The sequence below is a fragment of the Lutjanus erythropterus genome, unplaced genomic scaffold, assembly GCF_056507025.1.
Source record: "Lutjanus erythropterus isolate fLutEry1 unplaced genomic scaffold, fLutEry1.hap2 Scaffold_220, whole genome shotgun sequence".
In the NCBI taxonomy this organism is placed as follows: Eukaryota; Metazoa; Chordata; class Actinopteri; order Lutjaniformes; family Lutjanidae; genus Lutjanus; species Lutjanus erythropterus.
Window position 1 is genome coordinate 17,064 of NW_028146699.1, and position 26,854 is coordinate 43,917.

General features: G+C 36.2%; 2 protein-coding genes across 2 annotated transcripts; both read left to right on the forward strand.

Moving 5' to 3' along the window:
• The first annotated feature begins 1,579 nt into the window (after positions 1 to 1,579).
• LOC146303877 (butyrophilin subfamily 2 member A2-like) lies at positions 1,580 to 16,444 on the forward strand. The gene is made up of 7 exons (XM_084714340.1): positions 1,580 to 1,763; positions 2,855 to 3,172; positions 4,872 to 4,907; positions 6,642 to 6,920; positions 11,692 to 11,709; positions 16,068 to 16,187; positions 16,371 to 16,444. The coding sequence occupies exons 1-7, from the start codon at positions 1,694 to 1,696 to the stop codon at positions 16,442 to 16,444; spliced, it is 915 nt and encodes a 304-aa protein (XP_084570466.1). The 5' UTR covers positions 1,580 to 1,693.
• A 2,516-nt stretch (positions 16,445 to 18,960) lies between these two features.
• Positions 18,961 to 24,197, forward strand: LOC146303878 (butyrophilin-like protein 10). The gene is made up of 3 exons (XM_084714341.1): positions 18,961 to 19,145; positions 20,855 to 21,172; positions 23,881 to 24,197. The coding sequence occupies exons 1-3, from the start codon at positions 19,061 to 19,063 to the stop codon at positions 24,195 to 24,197; spliced, it is 720 nt and encodes a 239-aa protein (XP_084570467.1). The 5' UTR covers positions 18,961 to 19,060.
• The last annotated feature ends 2,657 nt before the right edge of the window (positions 24,198 to 26,854 follow it).

Below are 26,854 nucleotides of genomic sequence, written 5' to 3' on the forward strand. Positions count from 1 at the left end.
TGAGGCAGTAACAGGAGGTGTAATCCAGCTGTGATCTGGGGATTATCACATCTGTGTTACCCCACCGTCTCTGTCTAAGTGCCCTTGAGTGAAGCACTGAACCTCAAAGCTGCTCCAGGGGTGAAGCACTGCAGGCGACCCTGCCCTCTGACCTCTGGGATGAAGTTTCACTTGCCTTGTTTACACTGACAATAAAATGTAACTTAACCAACTAAACTCACCTTAACTTATAGTGACAATCTCCATTATTTTGTCAAGACAAGCTAAAGATTATAATGTTTGCAAAGGGAGGATTTATTACAGGATTGTTGTATTAAACTGCATTATTTTTCAGTTCAGGGTGTAAAATTAACTTTTTTGTCCACCAGCCAAATGGTTACTGAATGTTCAGATTTTTACCAGCCACTCAGTAAATTACCATTGTATTTTTTGGCTGGTGAATGAAGCAAGTCAACCAGATAATTGTATAATTTACCAGCATTTGACTGAACTGCTGGTACTAATTTTGTGCCCTGCTAAGTTTTGCCTTATAAACTGGACACAAAGTATTTATTGTTGGCTGTGATGTTGAAAGTTAATGTAAGTTTATTCTGTGTACTGAGTATCATGTCATTCCAGGCAGCGCTTAATCATTTCTATATGAATGTTTGAATAAAAACTAATGTTGTGATTTTTTTGTTTCTGTGTGATAAAACTTTGATAAAAGAAGTTAAAGTTAGTTTGCTGTATTGTATTACTGAATAAAGAAATACACGTAGCAGATGACTCATATTAAAACAAGACTTCTAAAAGACAGTTTACCACATAAACAGCTTCATGAATGTTCATTACAGCTAAATATTAATCACAACAGATTCATTTCTAACTGAAGAACCAAAGTCATCATAACATCACCTTATCATTGTTGATATATTTTTTTATTAATTGGGCATTTTTCCTGTTAGTTGCTGATGTTTAGTAAAGTGTGTGTGTATATTATGATCTACAGAAGGATTTTACTTTGTGAAACATTCTTGTAAAAGGAGGATTAGAATAGAAACATGTCAAAACAAAAGACAAAGTAAACAGGCAACCAAGAGGCTCAAAATGACAAAAATAAAAATGCCTTTACACTGACAGTGTGGAAGGCTTTTACTATAATTTATTATAATTATTTTGAGTATTTTGTATGCCTTTATGAGATAATGATAATGGAGAGATGTTACAAATATCTGCAGCTGCACTTAAAGCCAAACTGTGGTTCATGGTTGACCTTTGACCTCTGAGCCTCAGGTTTTGTTCTCTTATTTGATCATGAGGAGACTTCAGACTGGATTAAATGTATAAAAATAAATAACATGTTGATTCGGAGAGATATCCACACATTTACACACATTTACAGTTTTTCATACAGACATTGTGTTTTCCTCCTCAGGCTTTATTTCCCTCACAGTTACAGTCAAATGTGAAATGTCAGTGTGAAGATAAACTTCTGCTGAAGTGGGTTCTGTCCCAATTTTAATCATCTGTGGTATGACTGTAAATGAGACTTTTATTGTGAAGGATGACCGAAACGGAAGTGTCTGTGCAGAAGCTGAAGAATCGAAAGTGTTTGTGATGTGCAGCTCAGAGAGACAGAAGTCATTTAAATGTTCGTTAGTGGCGTTACAGTGACGTCATAGTGATCGTTGCTCTTCGAGTGACGTCATTAACCATGAAGCTTCTCGGTGTCGTGAGTGTGTGTCTCGTGACTTGGTGTGAAATAACGTTTGGTGAAGAAAAAGGTAAGAAAACTAATGACTTACAGGTTTATCATATATACGATGTTCAGTATTTACAGGTTTATCATATATACGATGTTCAGTATTTACAGGTTTATCATATATATGATGTTCAGTATTTACAGGTTTATCATATATATGATGTTCAGGGCGTCGCCTCCATCCTGCAGACAGAAATGCGTCACTGAACTTTAGACGCTGATATTTATGATGTAATCTGAGTCTGTCCGCTACGATTACACTGTTTACTACTGATATACTGACATTAGACTTACTGACAGTGTACATATATATTCTACTGTTGGTTCCAGCTGTTTTTACAGACTGAACTGTCTGTAGCTGAACATGTTCAGTCTACACTGCTGTATTTCATCATCAGTCATAATGGTGGTAGATGGAGAGTCTAATATTTTCTGATCTACAGTTTATTATAGATCCAAGACTAAACTGACTGAAGGGACTGAGAGAAAAAGACACGATCACATCACATCTGTTCCTTCAGCACCATGGACAGATCCATCCATCACTACACAACACAGTTAGACAACACTTTGCTTTGAGCTCCAGTTTACATGAGTTCAACCAAAATATGTAAGACTTCTTCTATGAACACAAAAGTTATTTTTTTTTTCTCTCAGATTTGGTGTTAAATCTGATTAAACTGCAGGATTATGACACAGGTGTGTCTTAGACTGGTCACAATTAAAGGACACTAAAATCTGCAGTTTTATCTTGAAAAACAGATTATTTGGCATTGAACTATGGTTATTTCACACAGGGTTATAGATATATATTTTTTTCTCCAGGAGGGCAAAGTCATAAGTCATACTACTCTACCTCTGATTGACTATTACTCATTACCTTTTTTGGTTGGGTTGATTTATTATATGGAAGTATAAAAAATAAAAATGAAGGAAAAAGATGCAGTTTGAAGGGAAATTCAAAGGATTTTCTGAGGACAGTGTGCCAGACAACAAAATGAAAAGTTAGTTGTTATAAGTTTATTTGTTAAAACAACATCCTTCCATGTGTGTGTCTTCACTTCCTGACTGTTGATGTAAACATGGTGATGAATCCATGTTTTTATCTTCCAGGACCAGTGGTGGTGGAAGAAGGCAGTGATGTTATTTTACCCTGTTCCCTCAGCATCAACATTGAGTCAAAGCTCTTTGACTGGAAGAAAGATGGTCAGAAGGAGGTGTTCCTGTATGATGAAGGCCATCATTACAATAAGGACCGTACAGGTCAAGATGAGCACTTCAAAGGTCGCGTCTCACATTTTCAAGACCAACTGAAGCGCGGCAACGCCTCCATAATCATCAGAAATACCAAGGTGTCCGACAGCGGAAACTACACCTGTGCTTTTCCACGTCTTCAGCCGAGTCAAATGTTCCACATTAAGCTTGTTGTTGGTGAGTGCTTTCATTAAACACTTCAAGATGGCCGCTCATTTACTGACGACACTGCTTTAAGAGTCCCACATGGACTTTTGTCAAGTAGTCACAATACACATCTGGCAGAGCCTGGTCCCCACAGAGCTGCAGCCACATCTGGAGTGATCACCTCTGGATCAAACATGCCTGATATTAGTCACACATTGTCCATTATGTCTCTCTGTCCAATGAAATGTCTTCAGTCTATAGTAGATGAAATCTGAGTGTGCACTCTCACATTTTTTCTACAGTATTACATGTCTGCCAAGTTGATATTTCACAAACAGCCTAACATCTGTTTTGTTTTGTCTTTTAGGTCGTATCTTAACCTCTTGTAGTTCATTTTGATGATGTGCATTTCTGTCTCTTAATATCTGCCCATTTTAAACTGTATAATACCACAAACATGAGGAACTGATACATGTTCATTACATCACTGTAAAACAAACACTCTGAGCTTTCATCAGCTGTGTTGATCTTATTTAAAGATCAAGAAGAGTTATTTTTTGTAAATAATTAAACACTAAAAAATAGAAACGTTATTACTTTTTGAATTTTGCTTTATATTTCAAATACAATAAATTAGTCATAATTCAGACTATCAGGTTTAAATTCACAAGATCTCTTCCTCAACTTGTCTATAATGTTTGTACCAAATTTCATGTTGACAGACAGAAGTGTCTCTGAGATATTTTAGAAAGTGCAGTACAGATTATCTCCAGCAGATGTCTACAGAGCTCTCTAAAACTTCTCTAAAGTTTACAAATGATGAAACTAAATCTCTTTATGACACTGAAAAAATGTCCGTAAGTGTCAAACTTGACTATAAAAAGATGTTCTTATTATTTAAACATTATTTTCACATTTATTATCATTGAATCATGTCTCTGTAAACATATAAATAAAGTTTCTCTGTTCTGTTGGTGTCTCTCTACCACAGAAAGTCCAACAACATTAACTTCTATATTTCGTTCGACAGGTAATTTTATTGGCTACAAACTCAGAGTGTTTTCACGGTGCTGACTTACCATTGGATGAAAGTAGCTGTCAATCAGACACAAGTGGTGCTCCTGTAAAGATGCTCTCCTCTGATTGGCTGATGGAGTTAAAAGTCTGGTAGGTTCGTCACTTTAGATCGTAGAAAGATGCTGATTGGTTTGTTTTGTTGTTGGGCGTTTACTGATTTCAAAGATACTGAACATCATTGGTCAAATCTTTTGTCAAAACTTTAAATTGATTGAAAATACGTTGTTTTGAAAGTTTGACGAGCGGCGTTAAAAATAAACGAGAGACATAATCGACTTTTATTTTGGTGATTTTTACTTCCGCTTCAGTTGATTCGAGCTGGATTTAATCGGTGGACTTTTATTCTTTAAAACGAGCCCCTGTTGGTCTATAAATGTCTGTTTTTCCACCTATAAATACATTTTAACTGCAGCTAGTCAGGATAGCTAGTAAGTTGCTAAGTGTTTACTGCCGTAAAGTCAGACGCTACTGTTGTAATGTCGTAAATCCTTCATTTAGATTCTTAAATCCGTTGAAAAAACGAACATCTGAGCTTTCAAACGAGGTACAATATGTGTGTATTGACGTCTGCAGTCAACATTAAAATACACAGTTTATTTATTTATTAATGTTTACATGTAAATCTCGGGTCGCGTGCAACCTCCGCGCTTTAAACCATTAAAAGACAGATCAGAGGAAAACATCCCAGGTGAGTCCTGACTGTGATGACGTCACTGTCTACCTGTCACAGCTGTGTGTTGTGAGTTTGGTTTCACAGGCCTGACGTCATTTAAAAGTTCTTTGAATTTGGATGAGTGACTGTTAGGAAAAGACTGAGATCATTCTTTTATGTCAAAGGAAACTACAGATCACTGCATGTTCTGCAAAAGAGGACTTAGAACAGTTTGATGATCAGTTTTCATTTTGATCAACAATATCAAATATTTATCGCTGATGCAAATTAGGTCTGATAAGAGAAGGAGTGGACATGCTTTTGAAGCTTTGTGTGTGTGTGTGTGTGTGTGTGTGTGTGTGTGTGCCGTTGGGGGGGGCAGTATGGCATGACAATTTGAACCTTTGCACCCCTTGTGCTGTGGGTTATTTTTGGACACTCATAATTCAATGAAATTACTTCAAATTTATTTTAGTTGTGAAGATCATAGTATTAAACAACCCCCATTATTTTCAGACCATTTGATGAAAAAACAAGCATATTATGACAGAAAAAGTTTTTGTTTGGGGACATCTTAAGGGTTAAATCTGTATTAATCACTGTGTGACAGTAAGATTCCTTTGTTGTGTAAGAAACTACATATCACCTGTTAAAATCTGAGACATTTGCCTGGATGTATTAAGTCTGTAGTTAACATACAGTCTATTCATGCGATGTTCTGTCTCTTTTGAAGTGGAAACATCAAGAAGACAAGAAGAAACATCTTTTGAAGTTGTGCTACACATTTTGAAATTAGCTTCAGGACTTAATTTCAGGATATAGTTTCACCATTTAATGTTTGTAATTTCAGGAAAAAAGGTTGTAGTTATGATCCAATCTGGCAATGATTTTTATGGATCTCTTGTGTGAAAACTAGGTTGGCTTTAATAGAATTAAATTCATTAGAAACGACACATTTTACATAATTTATGAATAACCTATTAATTAATGCAGAATAATGCAAATAGTTGCACATAATAATAGTGTTTTTCAACTTAATTTACTGTATGACAAGAAGTTTTTTTCAATCACTCATTCATTCTTTTTAGCATCTGCATTAACTGCATACATCTGGAAGTAATTTAGCTTTTTTGACATGTATTCAGTCACAACCCATTTATATACTAATTTCATGCAATTCTGGAAAAAAAACCCAAAAACAATAATGCTCTTCTTCCTTTTTGACAAGATAAAATGCACTCCAGTAAAATCTCTCGTCACCTGCTGTTGGTCACAAAATTCTAATCACAACATATTTGATCATTAGTTTTTCATTTGGGCAGCGTGATCAAATACTTCTCACTGGCAAACGTAAACCTGATAACATGAGGTGTTTATATACTTTGAAGAGTCTATATGTTATAAGAGAATTCAATTTAACAGAATTACTTTTAATGTCACACAAAACATGGTCTACATCTCAGACAGCAGGTTTCACATGACTTAATTTTATGCTTGAAGTTTTAAGGTTGTCCACATGTCTTTCCTGACTGTGTGGTCTTGTTATGAGCCAGAAATAGTGTTTGCAGTGGTGATAAGTTCCAAAATCTGAAAATTGAAAATTGTGAGCAAATAAGGATGAGATGTGTAAGTAAGGTTTATGGTGTGCTTATCAATTTTTCACTTAAATTTGCTCATTTACACGCAGAGAAGGAATGAACAAAAACCATCCCACTATTATTATATGTCTACGATGTCTTATGTAATCTATTGTTTTTATGTTCACTGCAGGGGCAGCTCCAAAACCATACATCACAATACTTGACCAAACAAAGGATGGGGTGCTGCTGCAGTGTGAGGTTGAAGGAGCTTCTCCAAAACCTAAAGTAGAGTGGCAGGACAGTTCTGGAAACATCCTTCCTGCTGAGGAGCCACAGATCACAGAGAGAGGAGGACGTTACTACGTTACTGTTAACATTACTGTGACCAAAGCCGACCGCTTCCACTGTGTCACCACGCAGGAAGAAATTGGCCATAAGATACATTCTAAGATTTATGTGCCTCTCAATGGTAAGATTATCCATTGTCATATTTTCATAGTCACATAAATTGTTTCATTTTCAAAAACTGTTAGAAGGAAAATTCACTACGTTTCAACTGGATGTCCAGTCAGTGTTGATACAAGGAATTTACTGTGGCATGTAGGTCCACAACAAACGGAGTACTAAAAATATAAATGAAGCTACTAAGCCATGCCTCTGTGCCTAAATGTGCCAGGATACATTATGTGTGAGATGCTGATACCTATATTACTATGCATCAACACCCCTGTCTATAGTTATTATTTTGTTAACCAGAACATAGTGTTAGATGCCAGAGGTACTCAGTTAACATGCCTCCTGACTACCCAGCGGTGTAGACTAGAAATTCATGCTGAAATAGTTTCTAGTCCTTTCTTTACACAAGGAAGAACAAGGGATTTTGCAGTGGGAGAAGTCACATTTCTCTTTCAGTATAGCAGCACGGAGGAATCTCCACAGATCAGAGGAAGAATGAGAGGGTCTGGAGGGAAACAACAGAAAGAACTGGAGTTTGTAGTAAATGTTGACATCAGTCTGATCAGTCACACAAACACACACAGTTGGTGTTTACATCACTAGTTAGCTGTAGTTAAGTATTGTAGTCAGTATTTTGAGTGAGTGTCCAACAGTCAAACTCAGAGGATTAAATGGAGACAAAACTGAACTTTGTGTTGAGTCTGAATTGACCTTTTAGGACGATGAACATGATTAATAATACAACAGTGATTCTACACTAATACTACATGAGCTCTACATGATATTCAGTTCCATTCACAGTGTTACATTTACTGTTTGTCAACATGTTTCAGAGGACATGTTTGAGGACAGACATGAAAGTGTGAGGACATGTAGTGGACAGCTGGAGGACTGCAGGTCTGTGGAGTCTGAGGAGAGAAGGTGTCCTGAGAGAAGAGAGAGAGAGACAGAGACACAGAGAGAGAGAGAGAGACAGAGACACAGAGAGAGAGAGAGAGAGACAGAGAGAGAGACAGAGAGAGAGAGAGACAGAGAGAGAGAGACAGAGAGAGAGACAGAGAGAGAGAGAGAGAGAGACAGAGAGAGAGAGAGAGAGAGAGCTTTATTAATCCTTGTTGTAGAGAGAGAGAGAGAGAGAGACAGAGAGAGAGAGACAGAGACAGAGACAGAGAGAGAGCTTTATTAATCCTTGTTGTAGTTTTTCCTGGACAGTTTAAACTTGTCATTAGTATCATTACATTGCAGTGAGGCTCCCAGATGACAAACATGTTGATATAAATGTCTCTTCTTTCCACTTGTTTCATCGACTGCAGCAGAGTGTTGGTTGATTACAAGCAGAAGAAAGTTGAAATGCAGCATCAGGTTTTGAGTTGAAGTGAAAGTGGAGATGAAAAGAAGAGAGAAAGTGTCCACATTGTGATTTGTAAATGTGAGCAGGAATCCTCCTCCTCTGTGTGAGTGTGAAACCAGGAGTTCACTAATGTTCAACACTTGACACACTTACTAACATTTGGCTTGTGCTTTGTATTAAATGTGAGCGTGTGCAGCTTCACTAAAGCACGTGGGCCGATTCAACCAATCACAGGTGACGTCTGATGGAAGCGTCAGGCTGCAGCACAGAGGACACAAAATGTCAGCAGAGTGCCATTATACAGCTGTGATTTACAGACAGATGTGTGATTGTGTGTGCAGCTTCCTGACAGCAGAAGTACTGAGTGTAAACAGGCTGAAGTCAACTTTCTTCTCCAGGAAATGAAGCAACAACCTCACAAATAAGATTATTACACTAAACTTATATGAATGTTGTATATTTGAATGTTTGGACGTCCCTGAACTTTAAGGCAGCTTTATTTGTAGATCACATTTCATACACTGGAGTGATTCAAAGTGTTTTACACAGAAATAAAAATACAGTAAAAAGGTCAAAGATTTATCATTAAAAAGTGCAAAAGTAAAGACAAGAGATACAAAAGATAAAAGAGTTAAAAAGTAAACTGGTGCAGTTCAAATCAAGAGAAACAGAAAGATAAAAGAACACAACAAATACTTTCAGATGCACATTGTGAGTTTAGAATAATTTGTTCTGCTTCAAAATTATCTTCAAATATTATTTGAAATATGTTTTCTAAGATCTTAACAGTGTTTTCTGTTACACTAAAGTAATACAGTAATACTGTGTTCTTGTTCTAATGTATATATAAGTTCTATAAGTTGATCATATGTTTTGTATGTGAGATCAAACTAGTAACTATATCTGTCTGATAAATGTACACTGGAAAAATGAACAAGTTGACAAAAAGTTTCAAGGCAACTTATTGCAATAGACTTTTGGTTTTTACAACAAACTATTAAGTTTTGAAAATGTTTTACCAACTAATGATTTACTTTTCTTCTTTAGATAATCTGAAATCTGAGTTTCTAAAGTGAATAATGGTTAATAATTTAATATTTTCTATTACAACCATTTAATTTTCAAGCACCCAAATAATGAAAAATTGCAGCTGGCTGTCAACAATTTTTGAAATAGAAATTTCTAGAAGTTTTTAAACCTCAAAGATTCAAATTTATCTAAAGAAGAAAAGTAAATTATCTCAACAAAATATTACAGATCAGCAAAACTCAAAAATCTACTGAAGTCTTTCAAATATTCTTCACTTCTTTTTTATATGTAGTGGAGAAAAACTACAATATTTCCCTCTGAAATGTAGTGAAGTAAAAGTATAAAGTATCATAAAATGTAAATACTGGAGTACAAGTACCTGAAAATGATCCTTAATGACAGTACTTGAGTACTTGTAGCTGGTGTGTCTGTAAATGTTTGTTTGTTAATGTGTGAAACAGTTTATGAAACAAGACGTGTTTGCTTTTAAAAAGCCAGTGTTTGATATTTGATGAGAGTTTTTATATTAGTTTACTGCAGTACAAAAGGTTTGGACTCAGCTCACGTTTTACACAGTTTCTTTTAGAATAGTTCACCTCTTGTTTCATTCGGGGCTGATTTGGTCAGATTTGTCAAATATTTGATGAGGAGTGAATTTTTGCGTGTGTGAAATAATTGAGTGTGTATTTTGGAGCCGTGGATAAATTGAAATGATGAAAGGTGAACAAAGGTGTAGTTTTAAAGAACAAATGTGTGATAATGTTCTCCTGAGACTGTTGATCAGATACACTCACTTTATTACTGAGCTCACAGTTAAAGGTGCTGTTGTTCTGGACGACATTATACTGAGAGCTCTTTCTAATATTTTCTCCTCCGTCTTTACAAACATGAGCTGCTCACAATATTAGAAACACCTGTGAATATAATGCAGTCCAGTTCAACAGCATCACTAACTATGAGCTCAGTGATCAAACGTAGAAGTGAATGAAGAGCTGTGTGACAGTGTGAAAACAAACTCGACATTATAGACGTCAGAAAGTCAACTTCATGTCACAACACTTGTATTGGATGACATCAGATTGTACAGGTGAACCTAATAAAGTGACTCACTGACACAATTAAACCCTGAGAACACAAGAGGTGCACAAGCTTCTAAGAGCTTCTGTTTGATATTTGACTTGATTTTTTAAACGACTTTAGTGTCGAAGAAAATATCGTCCACATGTCAGACGACAGATTTAACGTGAAATCGTTTCAATATATGTTTTAGAAGAATAAATGTAGTGTGAAAATGTAAAGGGTTGTCCAAACATCTTCACTGTATCTGAGCTTCTGTCATGATATGAGTCAGAAATAGTTTAGAGCTGCACCCATTAATCCATTATTGATTGATTATTAAATTAATCACCAACTGTTTTGATAACAGATTCATCATTTTGAGTCATTGTTTTAATTAAAAAGTGTCCAAATTCTCTGATTTCAGCTTCTCAAATGTGAATATTTTCAAGTTTCTTTCCTCCTCTCTGACAGTAAACTGAATATCTTTGGGTTTTGGACAAAATCAGACATTTGAGGACGTCGTCTTGGACTTTAGGAAACACCGATTGACATTTTCCACCATTTTCTGACATTTTATGGAGCAAACAACTAATGGATCAATGAATAAAATGACGATCAGATGAATGTATAATGAAAATAATAGTTAGTTGCAGCTCTAGTGTGGTTGTAAATAGAGAGCAAACCTTTGGTAGAAGTTGAACGTGTCTGAAATATGATCTCTTATACAAGGTGTGTAATTGTGTCTTATACTGTGTTGAACAAAGATACAAGGTGATTTATTGATCATTTACAACAAGGATGTCAAATGAGATTCTGTTGTAGTTCCCTCTTTGATTGATTGATTGATGTGAATTGATTGAAGAGATAAATGAAAGTAGAGAACAAAGTAATTTCTAAGGTGAAGTGCTGATGATGAATGAAGCAGTCTGACAGTCTGAGGGAAGAAGCTGCTCTTCAGTCTGGTGGTACAGCAGCAGATACAGCAGGGTGAACAGGCTGCTTTACTATTTATTTCACTTTATTCTGCTTTTCTTCAATCTGAAACAAACTCTGATCAACATTTACAAGCAGAGATGTGATTAAAAACATCAAAATGTGACTTTATTCTAATGCTGTAATTGTCTTGTAGTCTATAATCTATTGTTTCTGTTGTTGTTGCAGATAAAAATATTGTCTCCTTATCATCCTACATTTGTGATTTGCTGTTTCTCTCTGTTCATCATGTTTTTCTTCTTCTTAAAAATCTTAAATCCTCATTTACAAGCAGAGAACAAAAACAGTCAAATGTCACATGTATAATTATAACTGATGTGTCACTTACTGTGTGTTTACTGTGTGTTCACAGGTCCAGAGTCGCCCAGAGGTGAGATTATTCCTCATCTTATTTTTATTCTTAAATAATTTAAATTTGTTGATGTGTTATTTTCCAACAGATTTAATGTGTTCAGATTTAAGAGATCAGAGGAAGAATGAGAGGGTCTGGAGGGAAACAACAGAAAGAACTGGAGTTTGTAGTAAATGTTGACATCGGTCTGATCAGTCACACAAACACACACAAGAATTTATTAAAGTCGACACACAAACCCAGTAAGAGATTTATAAATGTCTGCTGTGAGCTGATCCTGAGGATCAACATGAAAACATGAAGACGAGGACGATTTAGAGACTGAAGTCATTAGAATCAGAGACATTTCTGTTCCACAAGTGAAAAGAAAAAATGTTGTGAAAGTGAAGAATTATTGTTCCACATGTTCCACCAAAATCCAGCGAGGCTCTCTGAAGGTTTGATTATCTGTAGTTTTATAGATTAGATAGAGAACTTTATTAATCCCAATGAGAAAGTGCAGCAGCAAAGTTCCACATGAATCACATAAGAAACAACATAAAGACACTGTCACAGGCCGACTGTGAGACTGAGACACAAACAGGAGACACACAAACAAACACATGTTCTCAATGTGGAAAGTCAGTAGTGTCGGGAGTGGATGAGTGAAAATGTGCCGCTGGATGTTTTGCTGTAAAAACAAAGAAAAGGAAAGCAAAGACACGACACAGAGGTGTCCAGGTGTGTCCATGCTGCTGATGAACCTCCCAACAGGTCTGCAGCCCTGGAGACAGAAAGCACAGCAACAGCAGAGTCGACCAATCAGAGGAGCCCAAACAACACTCAGACATGGAGAGAAGATTTTAGTCAGTCAGGATTTTAGGATTTTATTGAACTGAACTAGAAACTGAAGTGAAAGTAAAAACTAGGAGCAGACTTTAACTCTAAATATATACAGAGATAGTTCCTGGAAATAATCTGATACCATGGAGGCACATAAAGGATTTGAACTGGAGTTTTTACTGGACACTTTAAACTTTGAATTAGTGCTAAAATCACATTTGATTATCAGTTCTTATTCAGGTTGTAGCTCCAAGTTTCAAACATGAATGATGATTTTCTAGTTGTAGTAATTGTGAGTATTAAAGCAGCATGTATGTGGAGAGATGTGAAACTGTGTCTCAGTCTGTATGTGAACAAGAATCTCTAAATATTCTTTATAGCCTTTTATTAATGAGTTTAAAGTCTATTTATCTTTAAGAGCGTCATGCTGCATAAATCCAGACTGTGTATCTCTCCTCTCATTGTGCTCCAATAACTGTAGAGTCGACCCTCCACCAAGAAGCTCATCATGATTTTAATCTGGACGTCACTGAGCAGCAGTCAGTGGTGGAAGAACAACTCACAGTCTGTACTTAAAGGTCCAGTCTGTAACATTTAGGAGGGTTTATTGTCAGAATACGTCACAGATATAATATTCATCAAATCATCAACATAAACCAGCGCACACTGAACTGAGTTACTGCGATTTTTATTAAGAGCGAACGACGTGTTTCGCCCGTGGCGTCTTCAGGTTCGCTCAGCAGAAACACATGAGCTCTCACAGGTGAGCTAAATATACACGGGTCCTGTGACTAATAATCACACTTATTTCATTTTTCTTTTTCAACATTTTTCCTTTAACATTCTTCAAAAAACATTTTTCAAAAGATAATTTACAATTTATCCAAAAAGCACAATAATAAATTGACACAAAATGACACAGATCAAAAAACAAAGCGAGAGTCATAAAGAGTTCCAAGTGTTAGAAGAATAATCTGTAAGTTAAGATCATACCATTATGCAGATGACTGAAGTTAGAGATTTAAAAAAAGAGATGGACTGCAGGTCCTACTTCTGTCCCTCTACACTGTTAGACAGAAAGGGGGAGTGACAGGGAAGAGACAAGGGACCTGATGTCTCATCTCTCCCTGTGGATCCAAATGACCTGTGGAGGGAGATATAAGTTCATATTTATATCACAGAAAGGAATTCAAATCCTGTGTTTCATTAAGTCCATATGGCTCAAGTGTTTTCAATTCATGGATCCAAAACTCTTCCCTTCTTAAAAGTTGCTTGATCAGATCACCTCCTCTTGGACTGGGTTGCACTTTTTCAACACCCACAGATTTGAGTGAAGTGACAGACCCGTGTTTTTTCTCTTTGTAACGTCCAGCGATGACATCATCCATGTTCCTGTTTCTAACGGCCACCTTACACTCAGCGGTTCTCAGTCTGAGGCAACGTTTTGTTCGGCCCACATACATTAAACCACGAGGACGTTTCAAAATGTAAATGACACGTGTAGAAAGACGATTCATGAATTCTTTGATGCTGTATTTCTTTCCTGAATGTTGGTGATTGAATGTTTTGGTGTCAAATGTATCAGAACAATGTGAACATTTTCCACATCTATAATTTCCATAAACCTGTTGAGACGATTAGTTTGTGTGGGTTCCTCGTACAGAGAACCAACCACAAAATCTCTGACATTTCTACGTCTTTTAAAAGAAAAGCGAGGTTTGGGAGATGTCAAATGGTCCAAACTCGGATCACATTCCAGGATTTTCCAGTGTTTGTTTATAATCCTGTTGACTTGCATAGATGCTGAACAATATTCAGATACAAAGGTCACTCTGTTGTCAGAGTGTTTAGAGGAAGGATTAAGTCGTTCTTCACTCTTTTTTTTTTTTTCATGAGCTTTTTTATTCTCTTGGTCAACAAGTGTCTGGTTAAACCCTCTTTGTTTAAAGCTCTGGGACATTTCTTTAGCCTCAGTTTGATAATCATCTTCTTCACTGCATCTTCGTCTCAATCTGACAAACTGACCATATGGGATGTTACTGATAATATGGTCAGGATGGAAACTAGTAGAGTGCAAGATGCTGTTTCTATCAGTTTCCTTACTATAAATAGATGTTTCTATTTGTTTGTTTTCATTAACAGAGATCCAAAGGTCCAAGAAGTGAATTTTTTCTCGACTGTATTCCATAGTAAAATGCAAGGTGGGATAAATCCTATTTATATGGTCACTGAATGCCTTAAGTTGATTCTCAGAGCCTGTAAACCTCATGAGGACGTCATCAATTTATCTTCTGAAAAACAAGATGCTCTTAGCAAAGGGCTTGTTGTTAAATATATATCTGTCTTCACATAAACCCACCAACAAATTTGCATAGTTAGGAGCAAATGGTGACTCCATACTTGTTCCTGGAGATCGCAGGTGATACTTATTGTCAAACATGAAGTCATTAGATTTTAGGATGAACTTAGTAAGTGACATAAGCAGTTCCACTGGAAGTTTATCTTTCCCAAGATCAAGATCAAAATTCATAGCTTCTAATCCACCTTCATGTGGAATATTAGTCTACAAACTCTCCACATCAAAAGTGACCAAAAAAGAGTTTTCAGTCACAGTGATGTCGGCCACCAGTTTCAAAACATAGATGATAAATGAATAAAATCACAGTAAGTCAGTTCAGTGTGCGCTGGTTTATGTTGATGATTTTATTTGAGATGTTCCTGTGGTCGACCAGCACCTGATCCTTGAGACTGGCTGTGCAGAGGGACTTCTGTTCACATAATATTCATAAGTATGTTTTCATTAGTGTATAATCACCTGAAAATAAGAACCGTTGTGTTTTTGTTTCCTTAGAATGAGTCCTTTATATCTACAGAGGGAGCAGGTCCTCTTCTATGGAGGCCGCCATGTTGAACCACCATGTTTAGAAATATTAAGTAGCATAAAAAGTACCTCAAAATTATACTTTTACTGCTCAGTGAGACATAAAACTATCTAAGCTGCATGTTTATCTGGACAGGTAGTATTTTATTTAAAGCGATATAATGAATAGGAGCTCTAACAACAGCTGTGATAAAGTAAAGACGTGTTTCTAAGACGTAATCCAGAGTCCATGGTGTCCTGGGCTCAGTGTGTAGAGAACCTCGGCCGTAGACAGATTGTCACACACATTTGCAGATGTCAGACACAGCAGCAGTTTAACAACAGTCACATGTAAACAGGCTGAAGTGGAGGTGGCAGGACAGTGATTCAAACAGTCTTCATACTGATGAGCAGCACGTCTCAGAAACAGGACCATGCTACAACATCACCCTCCTCACTACTGTGAGCAAAACCAAAACCAACCTCTGAGCTGTGAAGACAAGCAGGAGGAAACTGGACATAAGATCCAAGCTGACATCACTGTTCCTGCTGAGATTCATCCCAGTGGGGTTTGAATCTGCAGGAACATCAACACCTTTAGTTGTTCTTTGTGTGGACTGTGAGCTCCAATCTGCTGTTTATCATCTGCACTTACATTCTCACTCTGACACTAACTTTATCTTCTCTGTTTCAGACTCAACCACTGGATGGATTGTTGCTGCGGTTCTCGGCCCCCTTTTTGTTTTTATTGTTGTTGGTGTCCTTCTAGCTGTGCTTGTAGCCAAGGGTTGTATTACACTCAACTGTAAGAAAGGTAAGTTTAAATAATGTATTTTTGTATCAGCTTATTCATGATGAGAAGACAACACAACACCTTCTTCATATGTATCTCATGTTTAGAATTTTGATTTTGTATTCTCAGGCTTTCAGTATTCTGAAAGATTGGATGAAGTCTGATGTGATGTTCTTTGATATAACTCTGATTTCCTCCCTGCAGGTTCAGCTTCACCACAGGATCAGGAGTCCACCCTAAAGATCCCAATCAGTCAGACATCTGATCCAGAAACCTAACTGTGTCTACATCTGCTGTGAAGCTGCTGAAGTCTGTGTGAGCTGTTTTAGTTAAACCAATTTGAGTTTCATGCTGGACATTTTTTCTGCTCTTCACTTATTTCAGTCAGTTTCAGTGTTAAACCTGGTTTTAAGGTTAAAGTTAAACTTAGTTTCAGGTTGAGGTTTGGATTATGGTTGTGTTGAGGCAGACAGTTGTGATGCTGAAAATGAAGGTTGTTTCAGTGATTAATATGCATGAAGCTCATCCTGCTTTCATATGGAAACTGTCCCGTCACCACGACAACAATCTGTCCCTCAACTTAACCAAGTGTCTTCATATACTGTCCTCTAACACAGGGGTGTCAAACATGCAGCTCGTGGGCCAGAACTGGTCTCCAGGAGGGTGAAAATTACAGAGATGTCATTAATTCCAGTTTTTCAGCTACACTGTTTTTCCTGATTTGTCCACTGGGGTTGATGCTGATAATCAGAGCAGCAGCTGGAGACGCTGTTATAGATCCACATGTTTACATACAGACTACATGACTCAACTCTGTCAGTCGTAGGCTGCTGTTCATGCAGGAGACACCAGTGGAAAAAGTCTTAAAAAAAAGTGGACACAGAGTTTCGGGTTATCAAAGAAAAATGGACCAGTTCACATTTCTTCACATGTAATGACAGCAGACTGACTGAATGTAGAAACACTGAAACATGTTGTTGATATTTCACTTATTTTTCTTCAGACATCTCAGACTGTTCATCATCTGTTTTGTTAATGGATGGTTTATTAACTGTTTTCACATGTTCTTGAACTTCTGTGCACTAAAAGAAGGGAAAAAAAAAATTGAGGTGTTGTTATTTAGATTCTGTACTGGTTTTACTGGTCCAGCCCACTTGAGATCAGTGTGCTGAATGAACTAAAATGAGTTTGACACCCCTGTACAGCATGAACCCTCCAAACTACAGAGCTCGCTAACAATAAATATATATATAATCAATATCTTTATCTCACAGCACTCAATACTGTATTTGATAAAACATATTTTTTTAAAAAATGTCTAAGATGAATGTAGGACACAAAGTTCTGTTAAAGACGTCATGATTGAATATAATGAGTGATTTAGCAGAATGGTCCAACATCCATGTAAATATTCAGTGTGGTGATGAGGTCGGTTCTGTTCAGGTACTTTTATTTTATCAGACAGATTGGAATTAACAAGGTGACAACAGAAGAGAACAAGTGGCCTTTAATGCTGACAGAACTGATTATTAATCAATCATTCTGTTCAATGACTATTCAATTAATAGTTTGTCTTGAATTCTGATTCAACTCTTGTTCAACTTTAAGAGGAAAATTATTGACTAAACACACTTTTACTGTTATTAATGTTGTTGAGGATGATAAGGACTTTTTGTTTTATTTTTATATTTTGATTATTTTATGCATTTAATTTTTACTCTTCTGTCAACACAGATTAAATTGTACTGTAACACAGACAGACAGCTGGTGAAGAACTGAAGGTTCTGTTGGTTCTCTGTACCAAAGTCTGCTGTTATACTGTAAAAACAATGTGAATATTTTGCAGCTAAAGTGAAATATAATGATGTTTTATATATATTTGTGTTATTGACATTATTTTGCCTTTTTTTCTTCTTCTTTTTATTTTTAAATTGTTCAGTCAGAGTCTGTCAGGTTCAGTTACACAGTGAACTTTACACTCAGTGTCCAGTTTATTAGGTACACTGAACTAAAACTAATGCAGATCAAAGCTGAACATTAAAACCTTCATGAAGGAGGATTTACTGCAGGACTGTTGTATTAGACTGCATTAGTTTTAGCTCAGTGTACCTAATAAACTGGACACTGAGTGTTTCCTGTTGTTGACTGAGATATTTAAGCTTCATGTGTGTTTATGTTGTTAACTGATGATGCTCTTGCAGGATATGATGTCATTTCAGGCAGAGCTTCATCATTTCTTTACAAACGTCTGAATAAAACATGAAAAATGTCAAACTGTGTGTTGTGACTGTTTCTGATGTTTCTGTGTTCAAAGTTTGTTGTATCAGCTGATAAATCAGCAGTTAGTGAAGGAAAGAGGTTTCCTACAGTTTGGATCCATACAGAAGCAGTGTGTTGTGGTTCATGGTTGACCTTTAACCTCTGAGCCTCAGGGCAGCTTCAGCTTTTATTCTCTCATTTAATGTCCAAATAACATGAGGAGACTTTTTACACTGGATTAAGGTATAATAAATAACTAAAATGTTATTACAGAAAAATATCCTCACATTAAACAAGCTGCAGTTTTTCATCCAGATAAACTTAATCAGACGTTCATTTTTACTCTTCAGGCTCGTTCCCCCTCACAGCTACAGTCAAATGTGAAATGTCAGTGTGAAGATAAAGTTCTGCTCAGGTGATATTTTGATTTGTTCTCTGAATATTTTCACTTGAATTCACAAGTCATAATATTGGTATAAATGAGGCTTTTATTGTGAAGGATGACCGCAACGGAAGTGTCTGTGCAGAAGCTGAAGAATCGAAAGTGTTTGTGATGTGCAGCTCAGAGAGACAGAAGTCATTTAAATGTTCATTCGGGACATTACAGTGACGTCATAGTGGTCTTTGATCTTCGAATGACGTCTTTAACCATGAAGCTTCTCGGTGTCGTGAGTGTGTGTCTCGTGACTTGGTGTGAAATAACGTTTGGTGAAGAAAAAGGTAAGAAAACTAATGACTTACAGGTTTATCATATATATGATGTTCAGTATTTACAGGTTTATCATATATATGATGTTCAGTATTTACAGGTTTATCATATATATGATGTTCAGGGCGTCGCCTCCATCCTGCAGACAGAAATGCGTCACTGAACTTTAGACGCTGATATTTATGATGTAATCTGAGTCTGTCCGCTACGATTATACTGTTTACTACTGATATACTGACATTAGACTTACAGAGACAGTAGAGACATATTCTACTGCAGCGGTTCCACCTGCTTGTATATATATTATATTTTCTGTAATTACGTCTTTTTCTCTCAGTCCCGCCCTTCTGTCAGTTTTCGGATCTTTAATATTGACTAAACTAAATACTATAAATACTCAGTTCTGTACTATATTGTATCCTGTATACTTTATAGTTTATTCTCACCTTCATGATCAAAGTGTAACAACATGTGAAGAGTAATAGGATCATAGATCAGACTGCTGCCTGTAGTTTTCCTGTAATATTTCTATAATATTTCTAGGATCATTCAGTGCTGCTGAAAACACCTGCAGACCAATTAAACCACATCTGGAACAACATATTTTATGGTAAACATGAGTACAGATGTAGTTTTTATCACAGGGTTCCTCCCTGTTAAAGAATTATCAAATCATTTTGTAATCAAGATGAACTGATGTTAAGTTTCACTTTTATTTCTGTGTTTTTCTCATCACTTTCTCTTGTTTCCTCTTTCTTCTTCTTTGTGTGTTGACTGGACAGTATGAACGTGTCATATCATTCACAATATATCAATATAATCTTTTATATGATGAAGGAAATTCATATTGTGATAATCATGATGATGGAAATATTAAGACTGGAACTAAACTGAAGAAGACACTGTGTGTTTGACAACATATTATTATTCTGAGGGATAAATCTGCCTCCTGAACATGTTCAGTCTACACTGCTGTATTTTATCATCAGTCATAATGGTGGTAGATGGAGAGTCTAATATTTTCTGATCTACAGTTTATTATAGATCCAAGACTAAACTGACTGAAGGGACTGAGAGAAAAAGACACGATCACATCACATCTGTTCCTTCAGCACCATGGACAGATCCATCCATCACTACACAACACAGTTAGACAACACTTTGCTTTGAGCTCCAGTTTACAGGAGTTCAACCAAAAGATGTAAGACTTCTTCTAAGAACACAAAAGGTTTTGTTTTTCTCTCAGATTTGGTGTTAAATCTGATTAAACTGCAGGATTATGACACAGGTGTGTCTTAGACTGGTCACAATTAAAGGACACTAAAATCTGCAGTTTTATCTTGAAAAACAGATGATTATTTGGTATTGAACTATGGTTATTTCACACAGGGTTAGAGATATCATTTTTTTTCTCCAGGAGGGCAAAGTCATAAGTCGTACTACTCTGCCTCTGATTGGCTATTACTCATTGCCTTTTTTGGTTGGGTTGATTAGGTATATGGAAGTATAAAAAATAAAAATGAACATAAAGAAGTAAAGGAAAAAAGATGCAGTCTGAAGGGAAATTCAAAGGATTTTCTGAGGACAGTGTGCCAGACAACAAAATGAAAAGTTAGTTGTTATAAGTTTATTTGTTGAAGCAACAACCTTCCATGTGTGTGTCTTCACTTCCTGACTGTTGATGTAAACATGGTGATGAATCCATGTTTTTATCTTCCAGGACCAGTGGTGGTGGAAGAAGGCAGTGATGTTATTTTACCCTGTTCCCTCAGCATCAACATTGAGTCAAAGCTCTTTGACTGGAAGAAAGATGGTCAGAAGGAGGTGTTCCTGTATGATGAAGGCCATCATTACAATAAGGACCGTACAGGTCAAGATGAGCACTTCAAAGGTCGCGTCTCACATTTTCAAGACCAACTGAAGCGCGGCAACGCCTCCATAATCATCAGAAATACCAAGGTGTCTGACAGTGGAAACTACACCTGTGCTTTTCCACGTCTTCAGCCGAGTCAAATGTTCCACATTAAGCTTGTTGTTGGTGAGTGCTTTCATTAAACACTTCAAGATGGCCGCTCATTTACTGACGACACTGCTTTAAGAGTCCCACATGGACTTTTGTCAAGTAGTCACAATGCACATCTGGCAGAGCCTGGTCCCCACAGAGCTGCAGCCACATCTGGAGTGATCACCTCTGGATCAAACATGCCTGATATTAGTCACACATTGTCCATTATGTCTCTCTGTCCAATGAAATGTCTTCAGTCTATAGTAGATGAAATCTGAGTGTGCACTCTCACATTTTTTCTAAAGTATTACATGTCTGCCAAGTTGATATTTCACAAACAGCCTAACATCTGTTTTGTTTTGTCTTTTAGGTCGTATCTTAACCTCTTGTAGTTCATTTTGATGATGTGCATTTCTGTCTCTTAATATCTGCCCATTTTAAACTGTATAATACCACAAACATGAGGAACTGATACATGTTCATTACATCACTGTAAAACAAACACTCTGAGCTTTCATCAGCTGTGTTGATCTCATTTAAAGATCAGGAAGAGATGAACTGGTAAATGATTAAACAGAGAAAAATATAAGTTTTCTTATTTTTATTCAATTTACTTCATTTTTTAGATACACTGATTAGGTCATAATGCAGATTATCAGGTTTAAATTCACAGGATCTCTCCCTCAACTTGTCTATTATGTTTGTACCAAATTTCATGTTGACAGACAGAAGTGTCTCTGAGATATTTTAGAAAGTGCAGTACAGATTATCTCCAGCAGATGTCTACAGAGCTCTCTAAAACTTCTCTAAAGTTTCCAAATGATGATGGCAAATCTATTTATGATACTGAAAAAATGTCCATAACTGTTAAGATTGACTATAAAAATATTTTCTAAATATTTAAATAAATATTTATATATTTATTATCATTGAATCATGTCTCTTTAAACATATAAATAAAGTTTCTCTGTTCTGTTGGTGTCTCTCTACCACAGAAAGTCCAACAACATTAACTTCCATATTTGGTTCGACAGGTAATTTTATTGGCTACAAACTCAGAGTGTTTTCACGGTGCTGACTTACCATTGGATGAAAGTAGCTGTCAATAACACACAGGTGTCGCTCCTGTAAAGATGCTCTCCTCTGATTGGCTGATGGAGTTTAACGTCTGGTCGGTTCGTCACTTTCGATCGTAGAAAGATTCTGATTGGTTTGTTTTGTTGTTGGGCGTTTACTGATTTCAGACATACTGAACATCATTGGTCAAATCTTTTGTCAATACTTTAAATTGATCAAAGTTAAGTCATTTTCAAAGTTTGACGAGCGCCGCTGAAAATCAACGAAAGACACGATCGACTTTTATTTTAGTGATTTTTACTTCCGCTTCAGTTGATTCGAGCTGGATTTAATCGGTGGACTTTTATTCTTTAAAACGAGCCCCTGTTGGTCTATAAATGTCTGTTTTTCCACCTATAAATACATTTTAACTGCAGCTAGTCAGGATAGCTAGTAAGTTGCTAAGTGTCTACTGCCGTAAAGTCAGACGCTACTGTTGTAATGTCGTAAATCCTTCATTTAGATTCTTAAATCCGTTGAAAAAACGAACATCTGAGCTTTCAAACGAGGTACAATATGTGTGTATTGACGTCTACAGTCAACATTAAAATACACAGTTTATTTATTTATTAATGTTTACATGTAAATCTCGGGTCGCGTGCAACCTCCGCGCTTTAAACCATTAAAAGACAGATCAGAGGAAAACATCCCAGGTGAGTCCTGATTGTGATGATGTCACTGTCTACCTGTCACAGTAATGTGTTGTTTGTTCACAAGAGTACCTGGCTGAGTGAGTTTGACTCCACTGGGCCAGAAAACATTAAGAAACACTAAATTTGTAAGAGTCATCTTGAGGAAAACTGGGCAGGTTTTATTTGCATTTCCACATAAACACATTAGAGTACAAAGTAAACGATATGTTCTAACTTAATGGATCTTCTAGAGTTATTCAAATGACTCTGACACTGTTTTTTACATGAGTATTTGTTGTCCTGCTTGATTTAAAAAGAATTATTAAATCAGTGGTTTGTTCAATACAACTTCATTTCATCTAATTTTAGAATATGTATTGCCATAATCTGCTGAAATAAAAGACTGTTTTGCGTTTGTTAACTCACAACCCATTTATTTCACAAAAAAGGTGTAAGCTTTAAATAATGGAGGCCAGTTGCCTGTGTGTAAAACCAACATATATTCTGTTATAATAAGTATAAGAAATGTTTGAGCATGATTAAGATTTACATTGTGCCTCCGTCTCTCTGTTCTTGGTTTTCTTTCTCTTTCAATGCATTGCACATTTACAAAGACATTGTACAACTTATTAAACAGTCTGAGTGGTTCATATTTACGCAGCTTAAAGGAATCCCAATGGACTTTACTGCATATGCTCTAATAACAAAAGGGCTGCGGCTTAGCAGGAATTATAGGTTTGTTCAAATGTCTTTACTGTATCTGTGCTTGTGTCACGCTATAAGTGCTAAAAAGGGATTGTAGTGATAAATAAATAATTCAGGGAGATGCACTCAGTACTTAAATTGTCCTTTTCTAATTATTTCAGTTTCTTGTGTTTTTATTCAGTCTTAAACATGCTCCATTGTTCATATACAAAACAGAGAATTTATTAGCAAAACAGCCCCTAATATTACACCACTAATTCTGTGTATTTGTTTACATTATATTCAAAGGTGCAGCTCAAAAACCATCTGTCACAATACTTGATCAAACAAAGGACTGGTCTCTGCTGCAGTGTGAAGTTCTTGGAGCTTCTCCAAAACCTAAAGTCGAGTGGCAGGACAGTTCTGGAAACATCGTTCCTGCTGAAGAACCACAGGTCACAGAGAGAGGAGGCAGCTATGACATCATCCTCCAAACTACTGTGACAAAGGCCGACAACTTCAGCTGCGTCGTCAAACAGGAGGAAATCAACCATCGGACTCATGCTAAGATTTATGTGCATATCTATGGTGAGATACTTCCTCGTCATATTTTTATTTTCAAATAATTTTGATTGTTTTGTTTCTAAAAGAACGTTTAATGAAGACATCTGTACAGGTTGAAAATGTTTCAAATGAAAACTTGACTCTGATCCTGAGACTCTGAGACTCCACTTCATGAATCTCCACAGATCAGAGGAAGAATGAGAGGGTCTGGAGGGAAACAACAGAAAGAACTGGAGTTTGTAGTAAATGTTGACATCAGTCTGATCAGTCACACAAACACACACAGTTGGTGTGTACATCACTAGTTAGCTGTAGCTAACATCTGTATTGTCAGTATTTTTGGTGTTTTGGCTCCAAAAACACTCCAACAGTCAAACTCAGAGGATTAAATGGAGACAAAAGTGAACTTTGTGTTGAGTCTGAATTGACCTTTTAGGACGATGAACATGATTAATAATACAACAGTGATTCTACACTAATACTACATGAGCTCTACATGATATTCAGTTCCATTCACAGTGTTACATTTACTGTTTGTCAACATGTTTCAGAGGACATGTTTGAGGACAGACATGAAAGTGTGAGGACATGTAGTGGACAGCTGGAGGACTGCAGGAGCTTTATTAATCCTTGTTGTAGTTTTTACTGGACAGTTTAAACTTGTAATTAGTATCATTACATTGCAGTGAGGCTCCCAGATGACAAACATGTTGGTATAAATGTCTCTTCTTTCCACTTGTTTCATCGACTGCAGCAGAGTGTTGGTTGATTACAAGCAGAAGAAAGTTGAAATGCAGCATCAGGTTTTGAGTTGAAGTGAAAATGGAGATGAAAAGAAGAGAGAAAGTGTCCACATTGTGATTTGTAAATGTGAGCAGGAATCCTCCTCCTCTGTGTGAGTGTGAAACCAGGAGTTCACTAATGTTCAACACTTGACACACTTACTAACATTTGGCTTGTGCTTTGTATTAAATGTGAGCGTGTGCAGCTTCACTAAAGCACGTGGGCCGATTCAACCAATCACAGGTGACGTCTGATGGAAGCGTCAGGCTGCAGCGCAGAGGACACAAAATGTCAGCAGAGTGCCATTATACATGTTGTATATTTGAATGTTTGGACGTCCCTGAACTTTAAGGCAGCTTTATTTGTAGATCACATTTCATACACTGGAGTGATTCAAAGTGTTTTACACAGAAATAAAAATACAGTAAAAAGGTCAAAGATTTATCATTAAAAAGTGCAAAAGTACAGACAAGAGATACAAAAGATAAAAGAGTTAAAAAGTAAACTAGTGCAGTTCAAATCAAGAGAAACAGAAAGATAAAAGAACACAACAAATACTTTCAGATGCACATTGTGAGTTTAGAATAATTTGTTCTGCTTCAAAATTATCTTCAAATATTATTTCAAATCTGTTTTCTAAGATCTTAAGTGTTTTCTGTTACACTAAAGTAATACAGTAATACTGTGTTCTTGTTCTAATGTATATATAAGTTCTATAAGTTGATCATATGTTTTGTATGTGAGATCAAACTAGTAACTATATCTGTCTGATAAATGTACACTGGAAAAATGAACAAGTTATCAAAAAGTTTCAAGGCAACTTATTTCAATAGACTTTTGGTTTTTACCACAAACTTAAGTTTTGAAAATGTTTTACCAACTAATACTTTACTTTTCTTCTTTAGATAATCTGAAATCTGAGTTTTTAAAGTGAATAATGGTTAATAATTTAATATTTTCTATTGCAATCATTTAATTTTCAAGCTCCAAAATAATGAAAAATCACTGCTGACTGGAAACAATTTTTGAAATAGAAATTTCTAAAAGTTTTTAAACCTCAAAGATTCAAGTTTATCTAAAGAAGAAAAGTAAATTATCTCAACAAAATATTATAAATCAGCAAAACTCAAAAATCTACTGAAGTCTTTCAAATATTTTTCACTTTTTTTACATGTAGTGGAGTAAAACTACAATATTTCCCTCTGAAATGTAGTGAAGTAAAAGTATAAAGTATCATAAAATGTAAATACTGGAGTACAAGTACCTGAAAATGATCCTTAATGACAGTACTTGAGTACTTGTAGCTGGTGTGTCTGTAAATGTTTGTTTGTTAATGTGTGAAACAGTTTATGAAACAAGACGTGTTTGCTTTTAAAAAGCCAGTGTTTGATATTTGATGAGAGTTTTTATATTAGTTTACTGCAGTACAAAAGGTTTGGACTCAGCTCACGTTTTACACAGTTTCTTTTAGAATAGTTCACCTCTTGTTTCATTCGGGGCTGATTTGGTCAGATTTGTCAAATATTTGATGAGGAGTGAATTTTTGCGTGTGTGAAATAATTGAGTGTGTATTTTGGAGCCGTGGATAAATTGAAATGATGAAAGGTGAACAAAGGTGTAGTTTTAAAGAACAAATGTGTGATAATGTTCTCCTGAGACTGTTGATCAGATACACTCACTTTATTACTGAGCTCACAGTTAAAGGTGCTGTTGTTCTGGACGACATTATACTGAGAGCTCTTTCTAATATTTTCTCCTCCGTCTTTACAAACATGAGCTGCTCACAATATTAGAAACACCTGTGAATATAATGCAGTCCAGTTCAACAGCATCACTAACTATGAGCTCAGTGATCAAACGTAGAAGTGAATGAAGAGCTGTGTGACAGTGTGAAAACAAACTCGACATTATAGACGTCAGAAAGTCAACTTCATGT